Source organism: Camelus bactrianus, chromosome X (genome assembly GCF_048773025.1).
Source record: "Camelus bactrianus isolate YW-2024 breed Bactrian camel chromosome X, ASM4877302v1, whole genome shotgun sequence".
Lineage (NCBI taxonomy): Eukaryota > Metazoa > Chordata > Mammalia > Artiodactyla > Camelidae > Camelus > Camelus bactrianus.
Genome location: NC_133575.1, coordinates 31,871,841 through 31,898,977, shown reverse-complemented (window position 1 = coordinate 31,898,977; position 27,137 = coordinate 31,871,841). Strand labels below are relative to the sequence as shown.

At 38.3% G+C, this 27,137-nt stretch overlaps 1 protein-coding gene across 3 annotated transcripts in view; it reads left to right on the top strand.

Annotated features, from left to right (window-relative positions):
* MED14 (mediator complex subunit 14) overlaps positions 1-23,951 on the top strand; it is a 60,409-nt gene extending 36,458 nt beyond the window's left edge. For 2 of the 3 annotated variants that reach the window (XM_074359810.1, XM_010963992.3), the window contains exons 17-31: positions 1,980-2,140; positions 2,232-2,378; positions 3,086-3,177; positions 4,118-4,270; positions 4,491-4,760; positions 7,930-8,070; positions 9,673-9,784; positions 12,555-12,686; positions 14,554-14,736; positions 15,793-16,028; positions 18,004-18,183; positions 18,281-18,388; positions 20,065-20,190; positions 20,609-20,801; positions 23,337-23,951. In XM_074359810.1, coding sequence (XP_074215911.1) covers positions 1,980-2,140; positions 2,232-2,378; positions 3,086-3,177; positions 4,118-4,270; positions 4,491-4,760; positions 7,930-8,070; positions 9,673-9,784; positions 12,555-12,686; positions 14,554-14,736; positions 15,793-16,028; positions 18,004-18,183; positions 18,281-18,388; positions 20,065-20,190; positions 20,609-20,801; positions 23,337-23,410 — 2,308 coding nt within the window. In that variant the 3' untranslated portion in view covers positions 23,411-23,951. The remainder of the gene's footprint in view (positions 1-1,979; positions 2,141-2,231; positions 2,379-3,085; positions 3,178-4,117; positions 4,271-4,490; positions 4,761-7,929; positions 8,071-9,672; positions 9,785-12,554; positions 12,687-14,553; positions 14,737-15,792; positions 16,029-18,003; positions 18,184-18,280; positions 18,389-20,064; positions 20,191-20,608; positions 20,802-23,336) is intronic. The other variant, XM_074359809.1, reaches the window with a different exon arrangement.
* Positions 23,952-27,137: the final 3,186 nt, after the last annotated feature.

Below are 27,137 nucleotides of genomic sequence, written 5' to 3'. Positions count from 1 at the left end.
ATATTTTACAGGTTCCTTGAAATAAAGCCAGTTATATCTGTATGACAGGTTACAAAAATGACAGAGAATACATTTTCAGGGTCATGTTGTCCTTGAGAACATAAATTGGAAGGAGTATTCCTCCTACCTTAGTTCCCACTTGAAAACATGCTGACTTCTGTGTGTTCATTTTCTAACCAAATGAATTTCATGAAACACCTATTTTACATGAAAAGAAGATAATGTATTGCATTTCTCTTTTCAAAATGAAGATTTAAAAATCTGAGTTGGCTGCTTTCTAACTCCCATGGGGGTTAGGGTTACGTTTTGAGGGGTAAGGGCAAGCAAAAGTCCTCATTATACCTACGAAGTTGAAAACATACGTGCAATGTATGCAATTTCTATAGTAACTACCCCAAGTAATATTGGACAGAATCTTTCTGGTAGTGAGTGATAACAAGTATGTAGTATGAAAGATTAACTTTTGAAAAAAACTTTTAAAAAGCCTGTACATTTAAGACGAGCTGTGGTAGAATTTTTAATTAATTGAGAAAATTTTAGCACTGCATTAATTCTGTTTTTATGCAACCTGTATAGCTTTCCTCCCACTTCTACAGATTTTATTTTTTACTACATGCAATCTTTGTCTCTTTTGTACTCTCTTAAATTGTTTATTCTAGGTCGGCGGTTTTGAACCTCAGGGCAGTTTTCCCCGCCAGGGAACATTTAGCAATGTTTGGAGACATTTTTGGTTATCATTAACTGAGAAGAGGGGCTGGGAGGTGCTACTGGCATCTGGTAGATAGAGGCCAGGGCTGCACAGGACAGCCCCTGCAACAAAGAATTATCCAACTATACTTCAATTAACAACAACAGAAAAGGATTATCCAGCCCAGAATGTCAATATTGCCAACATTGAGAAACGCTGTTCTGGGTATTGTATTCCGAATAAGAAGCCTAAACCAAAATTCCATATTTCTAGTTCTATTTATTGTTTTTTTGCCTTAGATTTTGAAAATCATTATACCAAGTATGAGAATTAACCCACCTTCCCCATGAGTTAAAGGATAATGTGTAATTAAATAATATATTATCTCATTGTTTCATCTGTTACTGAAAAAAAAAGCTAAAATATATTCCCCCATAATGTTTTATGACAAATTAAGATAGTTCCTAAAGCTGAAAGAAGAAAACAGTTGAGTATTATAAGACACCAAAGCTAATACATTCCTCTTATACATGTGGTATATATAAGTGACAATGTCTGTGTTAAATGAGTTGATACATGTAAAGCTCCATCACAATGAGTTACCTGTACAGAGGAGGAGGGGAAGGCAGGGGCGGATAATGAACCTGAAATTTTGTTACGGTAGTCAGTGATCAAGACTTGGTTTTACTGCAAGGAGAAACTTAACATATGAATACCTGCTGTATCAGCCACCATAAGCACTTTACATATGTATGTTTTGTCATGTTTTACAATCAGTGACCCATTAGGTAATTATTTATCTCCATTTTATAGTTGGGAAACTGAAATTCAGAGAGGTTAAATGTGGCTGAGTCAGAATTAGAATGCACGTCCCTGACCATCCAAAGCCCCTGTTCTTTCCACTGTATCATCCTGTCTTCAGAGTGATTTTACAAGTATTTTTGTTCCCCTTAGCTTTTCCTTCAGGATGTGCTGGGTAGATTTCATAGAAAGCCAGTATCTTTGATTTTCATTCTGAAGAATTTTGGTCTTCTCTAACAACAAGATTAAGGATGAAGGCAAATCACTTTGTTAAAATGAGTGTCCTAATCCATGTTGTTATGAATGGGAGTGAGTTAAATGCTGTTAATTGCTGTGAATTCTATGAATTGCTTCCTTCTCTTGCAGAAGGTGCCCAGTAGTGGAGCTTGAACCAAAGTTCTAATATGATACCCTGCCTGTCATTGTGTAAATTGTGTTTTTGTCTTTCTATGATATGAAGTCCACTTCATATGCTATCTTTCATCACCAGAATTCCTCCCTGTAAGGGAGTAACTGAGGAAACCCAAAAGGCTCTGGACCGCTCTCTGCTCGATTGCACTTTCCGATTACAAGGTAGAAATAACCGCACATGGGTGGCAGAGTTAGTGTTTGCAAATTGTCCACTTAATGGTACTTCTACCAGGGAGCAAGGTAAGATCCTTCACACACTTTGTCTTTGCATATTTCTGGATTTTTTTCTTTCAGTATTGATTACTGTTAATCTTCTCATTTAATCCTGTAGGACCATCCCGGCATGTTTATCTGACATATGAAAACTTGTTGTCTGAACCCGTTGGTGGTAGAAAAGTGGTTGAAATGTTCCTTAATGACTGGAATAGCATTGCACGATTATATGAGTGTGTGTTGGAATTTGCACGTTCTCTACCAGGTACAAGTGATAATTTTCCTTTTTGGGGGGAAAAGCATCCCCCCCACACCCCAACACCTTTTTTAACTGAAGAATTAAAACATGCACATTGTAAAAAAATAAAAATTAAGAATTCATAAGTTTATCTAATGAAAAGTAACTTTCCCTTTTAGCTCAGACTTAAATTTCCTTCCCCACGAGACAACCACTGTTAGGTTTCTTATGCATTCAGCAATGTTCACACACAGGTGTGCCAGGTTATAGTACTAGTACTTATGGAGAGTTTACTATGTGCCATACCAATGTAGTAAATAGTTTACTGGCATTAACCCATTCAGTCCTCACAATCACCCTGTGAGGTCGGTAATTTATTATTCCTCATTTTACAAATGAAGAAAAACAAATCATAGAGACATAAGAAGCTTGCTGAGGTTTACGTAGCTCATGAAGGACATTGGAAGGGAATTGGAACTCCCTAATAACCCCTGCGCTGTACTGCTTCAGGGCATCTCCACCCCTGCCCTTTTGTAGGAATGGAAATGGAAGCCTACTATCTGTTTATGCTGTGCTGTCTTTTTTGCTTCCTCCTTTTTTTTAAAATTAAGATATATAGAGAGAGACTTTTCTATCTAGGCATATAATATTACCAAGATGCCCTCTTTTTAAATATATATTTTTAAATTTTTCATGCATAATCTTAAATTCCTTTTTGTTTTCTTCCTGTTTAGACATACCCACGCATCTAAACATTTTCTCAGAAGTTCGTGTTTATAATTACCGAAAGCTTATCTTGTGTTATGGAACCACCAAGGGAAGCTCAGTAAGTCTGTGAATTAATTAAAACTGAAGTTCCTCTCATACATTTTTTTAAAAAATAAGAATTCAAAAATCGTGAAAACTTTCTTGAAATAATTGAGGGCTCAAGTAAAAATTAAGGATAAAATGGTAATTTTTAAATATTTTATTGATGTAAATATAGTATACTATGATGCTTATTAACTCTTTAAAATTGAAAACAAAAATTCTGCCCTCTTTGGTGTATGTATTCTTGAAGAGTTTTGGACAAGGTAATGTGCTTTTGGTGTCTGTATTTTTTCCTTCACTGATTTCAAATCTGCTTAGCAGAGTGATTATTATAATGAAGATTATGTATGAATGGTCTTGAACAATATGGTATGTCTGCTTTTAGTCACAGGATTATTAACGTTGTTTGATCCTATCTTAATCTTGAAGGTATTCCCCATAATCTATAGTTCCTTATTTTTTTCCCCACTTCACATGTAAAGTCCTAGAAATTTAATATGTAAATTCAGCCAGCTGGCTTTTTTCTGGACTCTTCCACATAAAGTAATACCTGAAATTACTTGAGTGTTTTAAAATCTGTTAACTGAAGGTGATGTCTATGTTGGGCTCGCTTCTTTTCCCTCTGTGATGGTGCTCACCTAAAGAGGGTGACTCTTCCTCAGTTCAAGAGAAAATTGAAAAACAAGGAACTGATGATTTGAGTCAAATTTGTTTTTTTTTAGCACCTTCTCTTTCTGTTTTATTTAGTAGAAGTGGGCTGTCTAATACACACATGCTCAGCGAATATACTGGTCCTTAGTGACAGCACGTCTAGAGTTTAGAGTCTTATGAGTTGCTTTCAAAAAAGACCTCATTTAGATCTTTGGCATTTTGCCTTACTGTTTAAACATGATTTTTCCTTCTGCTTGAATCTTTTCCTTTCTTATTTTCTGCAACGTGTAATCTCTTTGATTTAGATTAGTATCCAATGGAATTCCATACATCAGAAATTTCACATTTCTTTGGGAACTGTTGGTCCAAACTCGGGATGCAGTAACTGTCACAATACCATTCTCCATCAGCTTCAAGAAATGTTCAATAAAACACCAAATGTGGTTCAGTTATTACAGGTAATTAAGTTTGTTTTACGTTTAAAAATAAGATTGAATGTTAGTGTCTGATGTAAAACTCCTCAAAAAATCATGTGGCCTTAACTTGTCTTCAATGACAGAAGATTTTATGAAGAATGCCAGAAGGACACTCTAATTTGTGGTGATTATACCTTGAAAATTCTGAGATTTTAGCATTTGCACAGAAATTGGCTGCTGACACTGCGTTTGTTCCTTGTAGGTATTGTTTGATACTCAGGCTCCATTGAATGCCATCAACAAGCTGCCCACTGTGCCGATGTTGGGCTTGACCCAGAGAACCAACACTGCCTACCAGTGCTTCTCCATCCTGCCGCAGTCGTCCACCCACATCAGACTGGCCTTCAGGAATATGTACTGCATTGACATATACTGCCGGAGCCGGGGCGTTGTGGCCATCCGGGACGGGGCCTATAGTCTTTTTGATAACAGCAAGTTAGTTGAAGGTTTTTATCCTGCACCAGGACTCAAGGTAACAGACTTTAGTGTTACAGCATTAGTAAACATAAATATGATCTTGAGAACAGTTCCTTCGAGGGGGAAATAATGGGGGGAAGCAACAAATTCCTGTTTAAATGTAATAAGTAGCCGTGTTACTTCATCATCTCTGCAACTTCATTCTGAAGGAGCTGGAAGTCCTAATAAAGTGCTGTGCTGATGTGTATGAGATGAAAAAATGTCCTTTCTTTTATTTCCTTACCACATAAATGGATAAGGCGGAAGATACTGAAGAGAGTGCTATTTGCTATTGGGAGTTTCAAGAAACTTTAAAAGTAGTCTTTATCACTAAATATTGAGAAGGTTTGATCATTAGTTCAACTATAATACTTTTTTAAAATGTAGGGTCCTGGGTCACAAGCCCTGGAGATTTTGGTGTGATAGCTCAATTATATGTTATTACAGTTTAGAGTCAAATAGTTCCAAAAGGCTTGTTTGGAAAATTAGTTCTACACTTGCCCTTTTTCTGCTCTGTTTTCAACCCTTACATCGCTCATTCTCTTGGTATTTACATCCTTACCTCTAAATAGCTAGCTTTCATTGCTGTTTGTTGGACTTCTTAGTTGAGGGCAGTATCTGCTTCTCACAATGGAAGATGGGGACTTAATTCTTTTTAAATTCTCTCTTATAAGCCTCCTCCCCTTTCCAGGCCGCTCTCAGTACAGATGCCTTCTCCCTTTCCTGCAACCTCACAATATGGTTAGGTAGCCATTGTGATGAGATGATTTTTCAGTGTTCACATTATCATGAATATATAATACTATTCTACCAAGCTTCCTGTAATTACTTTTTGTGTCTTGCTCAACATTTTATTTTCCTGGGAATTACTAACTTTTTTTTTCCTTAGCTCTCTCTATACTTACCAGTAACTCAGCCTTAAAGTCTCTCCCATATATGTAACTCTCCCTTCAGTCTGTTCATGTATCAGACACCTTACCAGTTTCATCTTGAAGAAATCTCTTCCACCGTCCTCCAGACCTTTTGCCCAGTTTTAGTGTAGAAATCTGCAGAAGAATGGTGTTGTGTGCCCTGTGGCTTGGGCCCCACATCTTGTTCTTGGTTTACTTGTTTTGGTGGAATACTTTCTACGTAGCTTCCTGGGAGAAGGTACGTGGGAGGTTAATTTGAGACCTTGTATGTCTGAAAGCGTCTTTAGTTTACCCTCATCTAATTGAGAGAGCGGCTAGGTGTAGAATTCTAGGTTGCAATCATTGTAAGAATTTTGAAGGCATTGATTGCTCCATCGTCCTCTAGCTTCATTGTGACCATTGAGACATTCAGTCCTGTTCCTGTCCTTGAACCTTATGTGACTAAGTGGACTCTTTCAGTCTGGAAACTTACATCCTTTTGCTCTGGGAAATTTCCTTGCATTGTTTCTCTAGTCTTCCCCTTTGCATTCTCTGTTAGCTCTTTTTGGTACCCCTACTATTCTGATGTTGGTTATCCTGGACTTATCCTCTAATTTTCTTATCTTTTCTGTTTTTTATTTCTTTGTTTCTGGGAGATATCCTCATCTTTTTCCTTCCAGTCCTTCTATTTTTCATTTCCATCAAGTTTTGGGGTTTTTTTGAGGGGGTGCCATCTTAAAAAAAAATTTCTGAGAGCATTTTTGTTTCTGAATGTTCATTTTATGACATCATATTCTATATGGCTGCATTATCTTCTCTTAACCTCTTTTCTTCCTACATAATCTCTATTTCATCCACCTTTTTTTGTTTTCATCTCTTTCATATTAGTATTTTTCTTCATATATTAAGTGTTTCTTAACTCTGCTTTTGTTGAAAAGTGAGACTTGTTGTGCTCTTCACTGCAGGATGATCTGCTTGGGCCATTTCATTGGGTAACTCCCAATGTCAGTACCTTTAGGTCTTTTTGTTGGGCTGGTGTGAGTGCCCAGAGAAGAGTATCAAGACTGCATAGATACTGTACATCATCTGGCTCCCAGTTTTGGGCCAGTTACATAAGAGAAGGAAACTCAGCATTCAGAATGTAAATTTTAATCTTCATTTTTACTATGGTACCACTTCTCTCAACTGATTTCTAGAATCCCCCAAATCAGAGACCCTCCACCAAGGTGGTAGCGGTCAGCCTAACTCAGTGGGAGTGACAGAGGCTCTGGGAGGGTTTCACTGTCTCTTCAAGAGACTTTCACTTGGTCCTTCTGCTTTTAGTCTCACTTTCATCCCCATTTCCAGAGGTATCTGGTGCTGCCAGTTTCTATGTATCTTGGGGATCTGGATGGAAATAGCTTTGCTTCTTGGCTTTCCCCACCGCTTGCTTAGGATACAGCATCCTCACATCAGATAGTTTACCACTCAGCCATCTGCTCTGCAGCCTCTCAGAATTTCTTGCTATTTTCCTCTTCTATTCTTTTTGTCTTTGTGGCTTATTGCCTAAAGAAAATTTTTTAGGACTTTCAGTGGGGTGTTGGGAGAGGATGAAATGTGTGTTGTGTAGCTATCATCTTTAATTGGAAGTCAGACCTTTAAAAGCTTTTTAGTAATTCTGATAAGCTTATAATCTGTATTTTTTAAGAGAGTGGAGTATATTAAAAGAAAGAGAATCTGCTTGAGCACAAATTCTGGTCGTCTTGCTTAATTTTTGATAACATACCCTGTAAAACAAGACTTGTCCCACTCTTGATGGTTCAAGATTAAGTCACATAAAAAGGGAAAAGATAGCTTAGTTTCTTTATTCAGTTTTCCTCTTTCCTATTTTCTGGCTTAAAAAGTGAGCACTCTGACTGAATAGGAAATTTTCCAAGTCACTGAAGTTACTTTTATGCCTACCATGCAACTCTTTATTCTTTTCCCCATTTCTGATTCAGAAATTAATAAGAAAATATTTTGACCTGGCATTGAAAGGTGCCAGGGTGTACTTCTTTCTTCAACTTTCTGCTCACATAATACATTTTAACTTAGATGTTGTTTTTATTGTTGTAGTTAACCATTTTCCTCAATTTCCCCCCTTCCTTCAAAATGATCACTGTCTCTTCTAGGTTAACCTAACAATAGTGACCATCTGTCAAACTTACATTTCAGAGACGGACATATGTTTGTTTCTGTTAACATATTCTAAATAATTAAGAATATCTGACTAAAGTTAGGTAAAATAATCTAAATTTTACCTTTTTATATCCACAGACATTCCTGAATATGTTTGTTGACAGCAATCAGGATGCTCGGAGAAGGTCTGTAAATGAGGACGATAATCCCCCTTCTCCCATTGGAGGAGATATGATGGATTCTTTAATCTCACAGCTCCAGCCACCACCCCAGCAACAGGTGATGTCTAGCTGAAATTCCAAACAGTATCACATTTGTGTAACTTAACAGGTTCTACAGATGTCTGGGATTCTTTGTTGAAAGGCAAGGAGATCCTTGGTGGGTCCAAGATGCCCAAGAAATCCATATGAAGAAACAGTGGCAGAGGGAGATGAGGAGGAGGCTTCCAGTGATGGGAAATGAAAAGTACCAGAAGTAGCATTAACCTCAGACTCGTGCACTTAAAATATTGTCACGTGATCATCCACGTGGTCACAGAAGAGGATGTCTAAATGTGTTTATGTCTAAACACAGAAAAGGTGAACAGCGTCATCTGGCATCACAGAAATACACATTAAAATCACAGTGAGATAATAGCCCATACCCACAAAAATGGCTTTAAGAAAAAAAATTGATAATCCTTGCCAACATTTGGTATTAGGACCAACTGAAACTCTCCCTTACTATTGTGAGGTTTGTAAAATGGTACAGCTGCCTTGCAGTGGTGCTTAGCAGTATTCTAGGGTGTTGAAGCTGAACATTATGCATGACTCTGAGTTCACAGTTCTACCTTAGGTATATACACAACAGAGATGCAGCCAAAAAAACACAAGAATGTTCATAGCAACATTATCCAAAAAATGTAAACAACCCAAATATCCAGCAGCAGTAAAATGACTGAGTAAATTGGGGTATATTCATACGGTAGAATACTTCACAGAAATGAAAAAATAAACTATTGCTACATGCAACAACATGATGGATTTCATTGACATAACGTTGAACAAAAGAAGCCAGACACTAATGAGTACATTCAGTATTTATGTGAGAAGCAAAAACAGGCAAAACCAAGCTTGAGTGATGGAAGTCAGAGTATTGCTTACCTTCAGGGGGGCGATAAAGACTTGGAAGGTGGATGAGGGAGGCGTCTGGGGTTCTGGTAACGTCCTTCAGCATCTTGATCTGTGTGGCAGTTACATTGTTAAAAAGAGGCATCAGACTATACATTTAAGATTTGTGTACTTCACTATATGTGATTCATACCTCAACTTTAAAAAGTAGACTGGGAAGGATTACATTGTGCTAGGATTTTCATTACTGGAGATGAAGGTAAAGGTGAGTGAGTAGAGGTCAGGTTAAACTACCGTATTTCACTGACTAAAACTCCACCAAGTGTAAGGCGCACTGGTGTTATGTACTGCCCCAAACAACACTGTCGGTTAAACTGTGACGTGCCATGAATTGGAAGACACATCCTGATTTCAGAAATGTTAAAATATGGGAGAAAATTATCTTAGAATCAATGACATGGTAGGTAAATAATATAAATAAGTCAGTGATATGGTAGATAAAATGAGCAAAAGACATCTTGAAGGATATAAGCAATGGGACCGCAGGGTCAGGAATGAGAATGTTGCTACTTTTAAAACATCTTAAAAGTCAGAGTTTTTAGAAACTTGCATTATTGATAATGTGTTTTGGGCATTTTCGTACCTCACATTTCCTGTTTGGTAACCAGTGACATGTATAAATGTTAACACTGTAGCTCTTTATTGGGGAAAGCCACACTCCCATACTCTATGTGGTTGGCCATTTTACCAACATGTATTTTCTTCTTTTCAGCCATTTCCAAAGCAGCCAGGGTCATCCGGCGCTTACCCTCTTACTTCACCCCCTACATCTTACCACAGCACAGTTAACCAGTCTCCCTCTATGATGCACACACAGTCTCCAGGTAAGATATGACTTACTCCCTTGTCTTGTTCAAATTCCAGATCCAAAATAGACACACACACACACACACACACACAGACTGAGCAGCACTATTCATGTAGCCTTAGACGTCAGAGAGAACTCCTTTGCTAGTCTGTGGCTGGATATTTACTGTTCATTCATTATGGCAGGGTTGTGGAATCCGTGTTCATGATTCAGAAGCACTTGAAAAGGTTTCAGTCAAGTGGAGGTGTTGTCACCCAGAGCCAGACTCATGGCACTGCTTTAAGAGTCACAACACGATCTATGTCAGAGGTGGACACTCTAGGGCCTGTGCGCCAAGTCCTGCCCACAACCTGATTCTGTAAAGTTTCATTGGAACACAGCCACACCCATTTATATAGTGTCTGTGGCTGCTTTCCCAGTGCAACAACCCCTAACAGAAAAGCTGCCTTACAGGAAGAAGTTTGCGGAAGCCCGGTATATATGAACGGTGCCCCACCCTCAGAGTCGGCCAGTGCACATACAGCCTGCGTGTCCAAACAAAATGGCCGTGTTGGTGGCCCCATGAAGGGCGCTGTAAAAATTGCTGGAGAATGCCAGATTTTTACTTTTAACTGAACACTAAATTTCATTGGTATGTCTTAGGCACTTACTCCGTGTCTAATGGCACACGGTGCTGGGAATTCAGCAGCAAGCCTGATAGCAACCCTGATAGCAACCTGCTTGGAGGGCAGGTGTCAGATTTCTGGGGTAGGTGATCCCTTCCCTGCTCATAGGAGATGGTTGGACCCCAGGAGAAGACGTGCAAGTCACTGTCATGTCACTGAAGGTCATCGAAGCCTGAGTGGGTGGGTGAACTCAGTCCCCGTGGCGCGCCAGCAGTAGACGGTGTGGGAGCCTGAGAAGGGGCATTGGGGGGAGCACGGAGGAAAATGGGGGAAGCAGGGTCCCAGAACCTGATGGGAGGGGGTTTCTTGGATGTGAGATGAGACTGGTTTTGCATACAAGGAAGGAGAGATGATTATTTTGAAATAATTACAGTAGCAGATAGGTATGTAGTGCTTACTGTGTGCCAAACCCTGCTCTAAGCACTTTACCCATTTAATCCCCCCAGCAAACCCGTGGCATAGGTCCTATTATTATCCTCATTTTACAGAGGAAACCTGAGGCATGGAGAAGTTAAGTCACTTGTCCAGATCACACAGCTAAATATGTAAATATATTACTTAAAGGTTAATTAAGTTGATTAACGTATTTATTGAATTAAATATGTTAATATCGAATTCATATTATATTGAATTAATATTGCATTAGGTATTAAATATACAAAATTCTCTTAAAATACAAATGCAAAAATACAAAATTAAAAATACAAAATTTCTTTAGTAGTAGAAAATTTGAAAGCTGCTGATACTGAGGATAGTTAGGGTAATGTAGCAAGGATTTTAACGTTGCATTCATAGTTTTGGTAGCCATAGTCTCCCACTTCATAACCCTAAAATACTAGTCTTGTGGCTAAATACCAGCTTTAAGCTCACGTCTCCCAGTTTTTTAATATCTCCATCCAGGCCTCTCCCCCGAACTCGAGTCCTGTATTTTCCAGTTCTCTGTCCAGCATTTCCATGTGGATGCCTAGTCAGCCTCTGAAACTCAAGCATGGCTGAAACTAAACTCCTAACACCTCCCAACCCACCCTGTGCTGCTCCTCGCACAGACCCCCCCCCTTTTTCAGCAAGTGGCAGCTTCTTCCTTCCTGCTACTTGGGCCAGAGCTGTAGGAGTCGTGTTGGACTTCTCTTCCCTCACACCCACAGTCAGTCAGTTACCAAATTTATTGTCAGCTCCATCTTCAGAATTTATCCAGAATCTAACCACTTTTCACCTTCTCTGCCTTCACCCTTGCCTGAGTCAGTCTCTGACCTGGGTAATTGCAGTAGCCTCTAACTGGTTTCCCCGCTCCTGCCCCTGTCCTTTAGTCTGTGTTTCAACAGCAGCTAGAGTGGTCCTTCTGGAACAGTCGTTCATGGTTCTGCTGCTCCAAACTCTGCAATGGTTTCCCATCTCATTCAGGGTAAACCCTAAGTCCTTAGAGTGGCCTCCAAGTCCCTGTGTGATCTGGGACCCTCCTCCCACCTCTCTGACCTAATCTTCTTCCCTTCCCTGTCTCCCCCTTTGCTCATGCTGTTCCAGCCACACTGGCCTCCCCCTGCTCTTTGGTTTGCCTTCGATATCGTATTCCCTGGATATCCCCTTGCCTTATCCTCACTCCATGTCTCAGCGCACACAGCCCCTTCTTAGAGAGATCTCTGGCTGTTCTATATAGAACAGCACCCACCTCCTCCACTACACGATAAAGCCCTCTTACCTTGCCCTGGTTTTCTCCACAGCACTTCTCACAGCCTGACATGTATTTGTCTTTCTCATTCTTCTAGAAGTAAGCTCCAGGAGGGCAAACATTTTTGTCTCTTCTTAACTGCTGTGTCCCCAGTGCCTACAACAATGCTTGGCATGAAATGGATGTTCATGCCTACGTGTTGAATGAGTAAATAAAAAAGTATACTAGATATTTTTTTTTAAAAAGTCAGTCAATATAAGAGCTAGAATTCGGGCCCCCATGGACTCGATCTCTCTCTTTTTCAATAATGACATGGTTCCAGTTTTTCTTTGTGCTGCTTTTGGGAGCTTTACTACTTGTTTCGTTAGTCTGTAGAGAGAGTCTTAACTTGGGGCCCTTAGACAGGACATAGTATGTGTCCTGCAAGATCATCTATAATTATTTTCCTTTATTAGGAAATCTGCATGCCGCCAGCTCCCCCAGTGGGGCTTTGAGAGCCCCATCACCAGCATCATTTGTTCCAACTCCTCCCCCATCCTCGCATGGAATCTCAATAGGACCAGGGGCCAGTTTTGCTAGTCCACATGGTGAGTCCATACACGGAAATCGCTAGAGCATAAGAGTTTAATGTGAAAATAATTTTTGTTAAGTAAATTTTCTTATTGCGAAATTAGCACTTGTGTATTGGGGAAATAGCAAAAGAAAATACATTTTTCCTAATTGCACCACAAGAGATCTACCAGTTAGTCTGCCTGCTTCGGACTGTCTCTCCCCACCTCGCTCGGGCTGTCATGCACCCTCTGCTTCCTTGCCTGCCCTGATCTCTGTGGCTCTGGCTTGCTCCCTCCCCATCTTGTCTCCTCTCTCAAACATTGCCACCCCCGCTCCCCCCACCCCCTGAAAATTGGGACCCTACCAAATGTATTGTTTTGAGACTTGAATTTTTAAACTTTTTAACTCAAAAGTTCAATTTTGAATTGGTTCAAATAGATCAAGAATAGAAGAGGGATCCCGTGAAGTGTTTCCTATCTGGTCCACCGACCACCTAGTTCCTCTTCCCAGAGGCACTTAGTGCTGTTAATTTCTCATGCATTCTTGCAGAGATGTTTTAAGCGGAGTGTTCTCCCCCCCTCTTTTACACACATGGCAGCAGGCTGCACACCGTGTTCGGTGCCTTGCTTCTGTCACTTAGCTGTATCAGGAATACCATGCCAAATCCGAACAGAAAGAGCTTCTTCAGGTTTTACAGCTGTGTGGCGTCTGTGATTTTACTCTTCACTGTTAATATTTGCAGGAACATTTCTGTCAGTAAAAACTCTACGTCATCATACTAAAGGGCTTCATGGTATTCCCTTGTCTGGGCATACTGTGATTTAACTGATTTAATACATTTAGAATGTTTCTGTTTTTTCACAACTAAAAATGGTGTCTTCTCTGCTCACATGATTATTTTCTTAGGTAAGTTCCTAGAAGTGGAATTGCTGTCTCAAAGGGTTTGAGAAATTCTAAAGCTTTTGAAACATATTGCAAATTGCTCACCTGAAAGGCTGTACCAATTTCCTCTAGTATCGTACAAGAATGTCTGTTTTCCTGCATCATTGCCAACACGGGGTATTGTGATTTTTAAAAATCTTGGTCATTTTGATAGGTAAAAAATGGCATCTTATTGTTTGATGTGTGTTTTTTTGATTATTAGTGAAGTTGAACTTTTTTTTATGTTCATTGGTCTTTTGTGTTTCTTATTTTATGCCTGCCAGTTTGTACCTTTTGCCTATATTCTTGTGTTTTTTCTTACTGATTTGTAAGTTTTCTAAATAAGGACCATTTACTCCCTGATATATGGTAGAAGTATTTTCTCAGTTTGTCATTTGGTTACAAAGGGGTGTAAATATGTCAAAGGTATCTACAGGATGAAATTTAAATATCAGATTGTTCAGGAAGTCACTGCTTTCAAAACTTGAATTTTGGTTCATTTCTTAGTCACTGTACCATTTACTAAATAAAGAAAATGGAAATTTTCCCTCTTGTAAGCCTTCTCTGAGTAGAATAAAAAAATAATTAGTCATGGTTAGTTTAAATATATAAGATGTCTGCCCTTAAAGAAGCTTTGAGTTTTTTTGCTTAATATTTTCAAACATAGTGTTATATAGTGTAAAGTAAATTGTTACATATTATACATCTTGAAGTTTGTGTGAAAGTAAATTGTATCCTTTCTCATTCTTTTATCTTCCTAATTTTTGTATCATGTTAAAAAATACATAGTTTAAAAAATACATAAACAACACAAAATAGAGTTTCAAATGTGTCATGTTAAGAAGTATCATGCTTCAGTGAAATACCTTACTGAAAGAAAAAATAAAATTATCACTAGATAGGGTGTAAGCATTTGATTATTATCAAATACTTTTCAGATTATCAGGTATTATCAAATACCATTTGTTTTCTTCTTTACAGGAGCCCTGGACCCTAGTTCTCCATACACTATGGTGTCACCAAGTGGACGAGCAGGGAACTGGCCAGGGTCTCCTCAAGTGTCTGGCCCCTCACCAGCAACACGCATGCCTGGAATGTCACCAGCCAATCCATCACTACATTCTCCAGTTCCAGATGCTTCTCATTCCCCTCGAGCTGGAACAAGTAAGTGTCATGGACATTTTTATGCTTTTTGGATAACCAACAAATGACCTATTTTAATCGTTCTGTCCTCATCGTCACATTTGAAAGTCATGACTTAATAACAAGGATACTTAATAACTTAAACTTCTTTCCATTAAAAAAAATTTTTTTAAGTAGTCAGTTACAATGTGTTTTCTGGTGTGCAGCACAGGGCCCAGTCATGAATATACATACATATATTCATTTTCATATTCTTCATTAAAGGTTATTACAAGATGTTGAATATAAACTGTTATCCATTTAGTTAATTGGTTGTAACAATAGTTAATTTGCAAAGTTGGGCAAAATGTAAGGGGAATGTCTCCTGTGGAAGTCTTCTAAGGTGAGTCTGTGCCTCTGTTATGACTACTAAATTAGCTGCAATACTAGACCTTAAAAGATACCTAAAGGTAACTGACAAAGTTATGCAAATTAACACAGAAGAGAAGAATTGTACAAATATATTAGCTAGCTTTTGCTGCATGACTTTTAGTGGCTTAAAATAATAATCATATGTTAGCTTGCCATTCAGCAGGTTGGCAGTTTAGGCTGAGCCCTGTTGGGTGATTCTTCCAAGGTCTACTGGCTCACTCCTGAATCTGTAGTCAGCTCCTGGGTTGGCTGGGGCCTGACTTCTCTCTGTCCCATGTGGCCTCATAACTTGATCATGGGCTTGTTCACCTGGTGGCTAGACAGGGTTCCAAGAGAGTCAGTGGAAGTTCAGGCCTGCAACTGGCACTGTGTCACCTCTACTGCATTCTGTAGGCCACAGCAAGTCACAAGGCCAGCCCAGATTCCAAGTAAAGAAATAGACTGCACTCCTTGAAGGAGTTACCACAAGGTCACATTGCAGGGGACCCGGCTACAGGGAGGAGAGTAACTATAAGGAAGCTAATATATGATTGTTACACCACAAGGAGTAACTGAAACAGTGTGAATTGCTCTGGAATAGCAAAGATTTATAATAAAAGCAAAACAAGGAAGAATGAGATAGTATATATTTGTTTAAAAAAGTAATGATGTTTTCCTTCCCAAAAGGTTCCCAAACGATGCCAACAAACATGCCTCCACCTCGTAAACTACCTCAGCGCTCCTGGGCGGCCTCCATACCTACCATCCTCACTCACAGTGCCTTGAACATTCTCCTGCTGCCCTCTCCAACGCCAGGCCTCGTGCCTGGCCTGGCAGGTAGTTACCTTTGTTCTCCGCTTGAGAGATTCCTTGGATCGGTCATCATGAGACGACACCTTCAAAGAATTATTCAACAAGAAACGGTATGTGGGTACCTAGTGAACTCCTAAGTGGTGACTGTCAAAGCAGATGCTAAGTTGCCCCATGGAATAGGATCCAAACTAAAGTGATATTCCCTCACCTTCTTTAACCAGCTTGTTAGAATTATGCTTTTCCCCTGTCCTGGCATTTAAAAATGGATCCACTATTTTCTTTTCCATTCTTACATTAACAGATTCCTTCATTTCATAATTTGCCGTGTTGTGGCTAACTAACATGGGCCTGGAGATGGGTCCCCATAATACCGTAGGACAAGTGCGCCTGGGATCTGGCTTGGCAGAGACTAGCATATAAATAGCTGCCTGCCCTCGAGTGCTTTTGTAGGCAGGCTGACTTTGAATCTGTGATCATAAAGTTATTTATGATCACAATGATGAAAGCCACTTTTTAAATACATGAGCAATTGAATTGATTTAAAATGCTTATAGAAAAAGACTTCTAGCCTTTCCTAGTGGTGATACCCTTAGGAGATGGTTCAGAGTTGAGGGCACCAGTTCTAGAATCAGGTGGCCCTGGTTTGTAGCCAGGCCATGCCACTGGCTGCTATGAGCTTAAGCAGATTTCTTCACTTTTTTGGTAACAGTAGATAATAGCATCTGTCTAACTCACTGCAGTTGTGGGAATTTGAGATACTTTATATAAAACCTTTAGCATAATGTCTTGGTATTCAGTTATGTATTAGTTATATATTATTATTATTATTATTATTATTATTGATATTTATGTTAATGAGGTGGTCAGACTGGTGAATATTTAAAATAGCCACTCCACAGATGGCACCAAGCTATTTTGCAACCTTTATATTCAAACTTGAAAAAAAATAAAAGTTTTAACATAAGTTGAATAAATTAGTATTTAAAACGGTAATCATCAGACCTGTGATCTGCCTCACCTTTGCCACTTAAAGGCCATGTAAACTTTCAGCCCCTGGAACCTCATTTTGCTAATCTGCATAATCAACATATTTGGCTAGGGCAGAGGTCAGTAAACTGTGGGCCTGGGGGCCAAGTCCTGCCCTCCACTTGTTTTTGTTAAGTTTTATTGGAACACAGCCACACCCATTCAGTTACATACTATCTGTGGCTGCTCTCAGCTACATCATTCACTGGTTGCAGCAGACACCCTAGAACCTAAAAGATTTACCAACCCCTGGGCTAGCATAAGGTCCCAATCCAAATCTGACATTTTGTAATTGAACTCTTTGTTCTCTTTTTTCTAATGTGCCATTTTTAAAAAAACTTACTGTGGACAATTTTAAGCATATACAAAAGTAGAGAGCATCATATAATGAACCTGTCTCTTCTCATCACTCCCCTTCAACAGTGAACTCACACCAGTATTGTTTCATCTATAACTCCTCCCAGATTATTTGACAGCAAATTCCTGACATCATTTCGTCCATAAATACAATTTCTTTATCATCAGATATCTAGCTGGTGTCCGAATTTCCCAAGTTAATCACAGTTTTTGCCATCTGAATCAGAACCCATACATGTTTTTAAGTCCGTTTTAAGCTATAGGTTCCCCTTCTACTTCTCATTAAATAATTTGTTGAAGAAGCCATATCATTTGTCCTGTAGAGTTTCTCACATCTGGATCTTGCTGATTGTATCCCTTTGGAATCGTTGAACATGTTCTTTTGACCCTCATATTTCTGTAATATTGATCAATGCTGTGGATCTAACTACTGAATTCAGGCTTAAGTTGGTTGTTTTGCAAGAATATTTCATAGGTAGTGTCAATGTGCTTCCATCAAGAGACACATAATGTCTGAATGCCTCTCTCTCTGCCACGTGGTTAGCAGTTGCTAGTGCTCAGTGCCTAGGTACCTTTGTTTTGGAACAGGTATCAACTTAGTTGTTTTCCTTTTGAAACGATTGTGTAGTTAACATTTTCATTTTCTCTTTGACTTACATATTGTCTCACATGTTAATTTGAATCATCCTTCTTGTTTTGCAGCTACAGCTGATAAATTCCAATGAACCTGGAGTGATCATGTTTAAGACTGATGCGCTGAAATGCAGAGTAGCCCTTAGTCCCAAAACCAACCAAACACTTCAGCTAAAAGTAACACCTGAAAATGCAGGACAGTGGAAACCTGATGAACTTCAAGTTTTGGAAAAATTCTTTGAAACAAGAGTATGTGTTTATTAATGCATAATTTAAAACAGTCAAGAAAACAGAAGACTCAAGGTAGAATGAAGAGTAACTTAACTTGCTTTATTTATCCTTGTAGGTTGCAGGACCGCCGTTTAAAGCCAATACATTAATAGCTTTCACCAAGCTGTTAGGAGCTCCTACACACATCCTGAGGGACTGTGTGCATATTATGAAGCTAGAGCTGGTAAGTTATAGAGACACTCAAACTTTTCTAGCCAGGTCGGTCTGAGGAGGTTGGAGTTGGTGGGAGCGCTTTATGTTGGTTTTCACCCATTTATTACTTCCATTTTTCTCTTGCATTCTTCTTAGTTTTTAACAAATTTTATTTGTCTTTGGAAAGGTAGCACAATCCTCTTGTGTCTTTTGAATTTAGAACAAGATGATACAGTGGGAAATTTCTATCCATCCCTGTCCAGCTGTCTAATCCGCCTCCCCACAGGCAACTCAGGTTACCAGCGGCTTCCCTCTTATAAAAACAAATACATTTAATATACTTTTCTTACTACCAGATCATGAAATAATCCTCCCATGGTTTCTTCTAATACTATTATGGACGTATTTTGTAAATTACTTATTTATATATTTGATCCGTTTAAAATATATCTTGGTTAGGAGTTTGGGATTAACATATACACACTCCTATATATAAAATAGATAAACAAGGACCTACTGTATAGCACAGGGAACTATATTCAATATCTTATAATAACCTATAATAGAGAAGGATCTGAAAAAGAATATACATATATATAACTGAATCACTTTGCTGTACATCTGAAACTAACACAATATTGTAAATCAACTATACTTCAATTAAAAAAAGCTTGACATAAAATAAAATATATCTGGATGTCAAATGGTGAGACATAGATCCAGCTTTTTCACATGCCCCAATTGCCCTAATGCCATTTACTGAAAAATCTGTCCTCTCTGGGGAGATTTTTAACACCTCTTCTTTCCTATGAAAGTATACAATTATATAGCTGAAATCCAGGTAGAAGCTAATTTATTCTTCCACTCTTACAGTAGTCCTTTCATTTTAATGTTTCTAGTATTGCTTTGGATAGTTCCCAATACGCTACTCCTTTTTTCAGTTGGTGTTTTAATATTGGGACAGCAATCAGTGTTCCTTTGGTAACAAATAGCCTCAGCATTTGGCTTCTGCTCTGATATGCTATAGGAAACATTATGTTAAAAAATCCATTTGAGTTTTTAAAGGAGTAAATATTTATGTGGCTAAAAAAGCACCAGTGGCTATAATTTAAAATTATTAATGCAGTTTGACTAGTTTTTTTAAGGGAAGGAGTTGGAAATGAGACTGGAAGTTTAGATTGGCACCAGTTAGAAAAATGCCTTCAATGCCAGTGTTGGTCCTTAGGCGGGGGGTCGGGGGGGTGTGACAGCATGGATCACTGCATGTCATTGAACATATGTGAGATTAGAACCAGGCTCTAGGACATCTGTCTGGTAGTGGTGTAAGGATGGACTGGGAGAGGCAGCTGCTGTAAGGGACCTTTGGTGGGGCCATGGGAGAAGTAACAGAGCCCTGAGCTCGGTGACATCAGTGAAAATGGAGAGGAGGAGGGAACAGATGTCAGAGACACTGAGGAGGGAGAATCCACAGGCCTGGGGAATTAATGAAGTAGGAGGAAAGGAAGGGGAACATAAATCCAGAGCTGACTTTTGAGTTAGTAACTTCACATGTATATTCCCTTTAAAAAAAATGCACATTATCAACTTTATGATATATTGATAATTGAGTATAAAATAAAATTCCATCTAACCTTTCAGACTCCTACACTAGAATATAATTTTAAATGTTCATATGACTTTTTCACGTTTTTTTTTTTTCCAAAACAGTTTCCTGACCAGGCAACACAGCTAAAATGGAATGTTCAGTTTTGCCTAACGATCCCTCCCAGCGCACCACCAATTGCACCTCCTGGGACGCCTGCTGTGGTGCTGAAATCCAAAATGCTATTTTTTGTAAGTACCACCTGGGGGGTGTGTGTGTGTGTGTGTGTGTGTGTGTACACGTACACACAGATGCAGAGCTTCTAAAGGAAAAGCCATTTAAGGATAGTAGAGCATCTTTTGGATAACTGCAGAAATTATCTGTTGCTGCCAAATATAGGCCCACGTTCCTTACATGTCAGTTTAGGCTTCGTGTAATCCTGGTTCCTTTAGTAAGAAATAAATTCAACTAGATAATTGTGTGACACAGTTGCGTCTTAATCATAATATTCAGTTGTTTGTCACTTTTCTTGTTATATTTAATTTTCTCTTGCTTGGTGTATCTTAATCTGACAGTAGAGTAAATGATAGTACCTTTGATACATTTAAATAAGTGTTTTATTTTCTTACTATGTTTTTATTCTCTTTTGTGTGTGTTGTCTGTCTACAGCTTCAGCTAACTCAGAAAACATCAGTCCCTCCCCAAGAACCTGTTAGTATTATAGTTCCAATCATTTATGACATGGCTTCAGGTACCACCCAGCAGGCAGACATTCCCAGACAGCAGAACTCTTCTGTTGCTGCTCCCATGATGGTCAGCAACATTCTGAAGAGGTTTGCAGAGATGAACCCACCACGACAAGGTACATGACCGGTAGATGATGTTCTATTGCATATATGTTACAAACGTTCTTTTGAGAGATCCCCCTTCTCCCCTCTGCTCCCTCCTTACCCACCTCGCCCCCCAGTCCTAGTAATAGAGCTCTGGTTGCCGTGGCCTCTTAATGTCTGCCTGTCGCTTTTCTTCCTTTCTCACTGGTTCTTCAGTTTTGTCCATGTCTCTGCTGCCTGGACTTTATTTTTTTAGTGATTTACTATTGGGACTGACCCAGTTGCTAATGCCAGAAGCTTGTATTTATAGCATACATTGCCACAAAGCCCTAGGCTAGGATGATAGAATTTTCCATGGCTGTGAATTCCTGCCCCACCATCGATACCTGCCACTCTGTACATCACCAAATTAAAATGCATGTTGGTTTCTCATATTTCATGGTTCAATCATGAATAGAATAATATCATTCAAAGTTCTGTACCTTCTAAATGTTTTGTGAAGAATAAAAGCTGATACAAATGGCATCACTGCTTTTTGGGCTTCTTATATAAGTGTCAGGCGGGTGCAAGTGAACCTTTTCACCAAGTGCACAATGAAGCTCTCAAACTGAACATTTTCGAGGAGACCAGAATGATTCTGGCAGATAAACAAGGTTCCTTCAATACTGGAGTAGCCTGTCTTAACACATAACTCCTGGTAGTGCTAAATTTTTGGTTATAAAACGTACAGCTCAGCAAAGAGAACTTGTCTTCCATTCTGCTTGTTTCTGACATGAAGGAAATTTAATTTTGCTCATTTCTAATATTAAGGAAGTCCTCTATATCTTTCTGCTTAGAATAGTATGATAACAGAATTATGTTTTTAAATGAGGGAAAGTTGTTCTCTGAAACATTTTTAGGTACCACAGTGTCAAAATCTGATTAGACACAGGAATCATGGGAGAAATTATATTTTTAGCTATTTGTTGCCCCATATCGTGTACATAGGCAAGTTCTCACTAAGTCTAATTTATAAGGAACGCACTGGGCAGTAGAGAAGGGTGTGCTTCTTTTGTTGTAATGCTTCTTCTACTTCTTACAATTTTCTGCTTTCATCCTTTGACTTATCTCTTTCTTCTTTCAGCTCAAAATAAGTCCTTCAGAATCAAGGTTTAAAGCTATCAGCATTTTTAAAGTAGCCGTTTAGTATAAGTTTGATAATAGACACCATTCCTTCACAAGTGGATGACTATCATTATGTCTCGTGGAATTTAAAGTTTAAAGGACAATGTTTTAATCCTGTTGGGATCAAGCAAATTTTTCTACATATCAATAATGAAAATGTGTTTTTAAAAAAGAAGAGGATAGAACTTGTTTTATTTAAGAAATTGATGGGATATTTTGCAAGTGTTTTTCTTTTTTTTTCTTTTATTTGTACTTTAGACTAGTTAATAAACCTTTGGATTTTTCTTTCTGTACCTTAATTTTCCAGTGGTTGAAGAGAAGGTTGCAGTAACTTGCACAGGATCACTGCCTGCCCTTTGCCAGAAGACCATTATTCATTGAGGTCTTCACCTCCCTTGCTTTTTTTAGCCACTGGAGCGTTAGGCCACATTCTAGGGAAGGGATCCAGTTTGGGGTTTATAGTATTTACAGCTGGTTTGGGTTTACTGTATTGAAATATTTGTATTATATACAAGAAGTAAGAGGCAGGGCATTTGCTTTCTTTGAGCAAAGGGGAAATTGAGAAGATGAATCATAAGCCTCCCCCCAACTCCCCCCCAATAAATCTTGGTTTTGGATTGTTGGTGAAACATATTTCAGCCTCCCTCTCCTCCCAAACTCATCACTTCCCCCCCGGTGAAGTGTTTTTAAGGAAAATCACTATTTTTGTATTAATTGATTTTAACGTTGAACTCCAGAAGTTGACCATTTCCTTGAAATTTGGGGAAAACAAAAGATGTCATAGAACTGCACTGTTTAGTATAACTGCCACCAGCCACATATGGCTATTTAAGTTAATTAAAATCAAATAAAATTTAAAATTCAGTTCCTTAGTCACACTAGCTATATTACAAGTACTCAGTAACCACAGTACACATTTAGAATATTTCTGTCATCACAAAAAGTTCTATTAGACAGTGCTGTCATAGACATTTTTACCTGGCCTTTAATGCAACATTAGAAGGACACCATTGATGTTGCAACTAATGCATAAATATAAAACTAGATCTTTTCATTAGATGCAAAAAAAGGTCATCAGTAGCCTTGAAGTCCAACTTCAAAGGCTTATCCAATGCTCCAGTGTTTCTGTAGAGAAACTCTAGGCATATTGTCTTAGATTCAAACCTAACTGCGAGTTGTCCAAAATGTGCTCATGAGAAGAAAACAAAACCCAAACCAAGTATCACGTGATACTCACCACCAAAGCTTAATCCCCTATAATCTGTGCAGTTAAAATTTAGTCTATTATTTTGATCTTTAAAGTTCTTGCTAATTTTAGATTTAATTTTCCCTACCCCCACCGGTGTGTTAACATCATCTTTCCTGTATTGCGAATAGCTAATGACCATTTTTCTCTGTTGCAGGTGAATGCACAATATTTGCAGCTGTTCGTGATTTAATGGCTAATCTTACACTGCCCCCTGGTGGGCGTCCATAGACACTATTGTTTTTAAACCAGAAAGGCTGACAAAAGAGACAAAACAACAAAAAAAAATCTGAATTCAGCCTTCAGTTTAAAAAAGAAAAAGGACTTTTTTGACTTTAAGAGCTAAATATTCTAAACTGGCAAAAAATTTCAGGGTGCACTTCTTTCATCAAACAGACCATCAATCTTTTGTATAGTGAACTTGTATAGTGTGTTTAAATGGGACACATTTCAAACTAGGTAATACATCAGTGTCCGTTTGCCAATAATAGATTTAATATTCTGTTTTATACTTTAAAGTTATGAAATGCCAAACTTGTTTATTTAATTGTTTTCTTATGTTTTGGGTGTAATAGTCCTTTTTTGGTTTTTGTTTTGTTTTTTAAGGCAGGTCTGTCATTTTTGAATACTGTAAAACTGTGATAAACTTTATATTGAAGCTGTATTTTAATATGACCGCTTTGAATCCTTACATGAAAATGTTCTGGGAGTTGTTATAAACACATCCCAAGGAAGCAATATTTAATAAAACTAGGTTAAAAAAAAAACAAAACAGTGACACTCACTTGTGTGTATATCAGCTCTGTAGACTTCTCAGGGCCTCCCTTCATCTTTAACCTGGTGGGGCCAGTAATTAATTTCTATTAATATATGTCTGAAATTTGACCAAATCATCTGCTTCTTTGTTTCAAGGTTAATTTATTTTCTTCAAACATTCCTAACTTGACTGGTGGTTAACATTTGGCACCTTGGTTGTCTTTCAGTGTAGGATTTGGGTGAAAAAGAAAAAACGGAGTCTTTGAGAAGAGACAGTGAGTAGTTCATATTGATCAAGGATTCCAGTACTGCAAGCATTCTCATCTATTGGGATGTGGGAGCTTTTCTGTTAGGCAAATTTAGTTTATAGGATATTTCCGCATACAGCATTAATCAGGGGACAAAGAACTTGAATGCTGTACCCTTGCATGAAATTTCTGTGACGTTTCTTTATCTTGATTAACTTCTCCCCTTTGCCTTCCCCCACCAAAGTTGGGGTGGTTCTAAACAATCCCAATTTAATTCACTGTCAACAGAATGATAAAATGTTTTTACTTGGAAGAAACCTGGTGCAGTTCACTCACTTTGAAGAATCCAAGATCCAGGGCCTGTCCAGGGTCAAATGGAGTTTCTGTTACTGACACATCTCAGCAGTTTCTTTTTGGAGCACTGTGCTGTTTCTCCCAGTCAGTCAGGAACTTTTCTAAGCTTCAAAGAACATGATCCAAAGCAGAAGTCTTCTGGTGACTTGATGTTATTTGGGAAAGTTTTTTAAATGGTGATACCATGCTGAGTTATCTGTAATACTGGTTCTCCATGAAATTTTAGATGCTTTGTCTAATTCCACTTTAAGATGATTTAATTGAGCTTCTGTGACTATCAACCAGCAAATTCTAGTTTCAAGCATCTCATTGCAGCTCTGTCATATCTGTTCTCAACTTTGCTTGGTTCTCCATTCATTTCTGGTCAGAATTGAGGCCTTCTTTGCCTTTCTTCTATGTCTTATTTCTGCCTTCATCTCCTGCTTCTCACCCAACTGCCGCTGTTCAGAAGCAGGTGACTGAACTTTTATCCTTCCCTTAGCTTACCTTTTATCCTTCTGTTTTCGGCTCTCCTTACAGTGACATCGGTTTGGCAGTCTGGGATGTCTTTATCAAGGGTCAGCCCTTTTCTGTTTGGAGCTGAATCCTTTCTTTCATGTAGAAATCTACATGTATATACAAGAAATGTATTTTTATCTACAGGATAATATTGTATCAAGTAATTTTATTAATAGAGTTAACTTTTCAGGTATTTTCCCTTTTACATGTGGTTTTGAAATGTTAATTGCATTTTTGAACATGATGCATTTGGTGGATAGCTTTTTTCCTGGTTATACTCATCTTAGAATGCATTACGCAAATCAAAAGTAAGAGGATTCAGTGAACAGAATTTGCTTTTGATGCTTATTAAGAGTAAACCCATGAATTTGAATTTTGATTACACTTGGTACTTGGAATTGGTACATACTTTATTACAGCTTAAAAACACTTAGCATTTGAATCTTAGGTTTCATCACAAACTATGTCTTTTGCCTCTTTTGTTAACCAAGTTCAATCAAGGGGACTGGATGCCCATAGGAATTTTTCCTAATAGGTGGTTTGGGTCTTTAATGTGTTTCAATGTGATTTTAGTAATTTCAGTAATAAATAAAATTTATACAAGTTTCAGAGAACTACCAACTCTCTAGTTAATTTTCATGAAGATGTTTTGGCTAGTAGTCTGGTTTAGTACTAGCTTAACTTTGAAAGAAGAAATTGGTCTTGATTTGCCACATTCTTTTTTCCATTTGACGAAATGCCATTTTGGAATTATTAGAAGTATTTTCAGAATTAGGAAGAAAGTGAAAACTTTAACAGAACATAGCACATTATTAATAACAGGAGCTGAACCTTATGTTTGAAAATTAACTGAGTGAGCTAAATGAAAGTGTAAACTAAATATACATGATTTTGAATTTAAACACCACTAATAATGTTACTGTGTTGCAGTTAACACAGTAACCTGTTCAGCCACAGGATACTAAGTGGTTTGTTAGTCATTCATTAGATCATGGTTAATTTGATAACTTCAAAAAATATAATTTTGCTACTCTAAAATTGGGTCCAATTTCAACATAAAAAGTAGTTCCTTTCTTTCATGGTCTCTTCCCTAGAATACCTACTACATTTTACTTTAATCCAATTTACTGTCATCTACGTGTGCTTGATATAAAGTCAATACACAGAAATTTTAAGAGAACTTAAATTCAGGGAACTTAAGGGACAGAAAGGAAAATGTTAATATATATTTCATTGTTCTTTATGGAATTTCCTTTTTTATTTGGTTTAATGGGAATGGACAGTGTGTCTAAGGGAATGATTTGAAGTTTACTTGGGATGGATTTAGTATTGAGGTTTTTAAGAAAAAAATTAGAGGCCAGCCAGCATTGTGCTGCACAATTCCAGGAGACCATGATCTGCTGACAGTTTTCTATAAATTACCTTCATTTTCAGGTGGCCAGTGACTTGTTAAAATACCTTGCCCAGGAATATAACTGATTGACGAAAGGGCACATTTAGGTCAGTATAAAATAATACCTAATGTTTACTGAGAGCTTAATATTGCCAGGCACTGTTCTAAGTATTTCAGTGTGTATTTAATTGTCACAACAACCCAGTGGGGTAGACCTCCTTTTACAGATGAGTAAACTGAGACCCAGAGAAATGAAATAATTTGCTGAGATCAAATTAAGATTGCTTAAGATCAGTGACCTTACAAAGCAGTATTTTGAGTCCAGAACTAGCACTCCTAATCACTGCTACTTTGCTGTGAAACAAAGTCAGGGGAAGTCTTCCATGTTTAGAGTCTAAGAGCCTTTTGACAACACACAATTTTAACATGTTTTCCAAGCTCAAGAAGCTCACTAAAAGCAACTAAAATTGAGATGACCTTGTCATTTGGAGTTGACATACCATTGCCTTCTGAGCCTCATGGCACTTTTTTGAACTTAACTCAGACCTTATGCAATTATCATATAATTGAGTACTAAATCATCATTTAAGCTCCAGGCTTCAGTACCATAGTGGAAGAAGCCCTTATCCCACTCGGGGCAATGCAGCCCTCCAAAATCCAGGTGATGTGTCGTCCTATTTCCCTCTGCTAGGTGGCCGAATGGCGGATG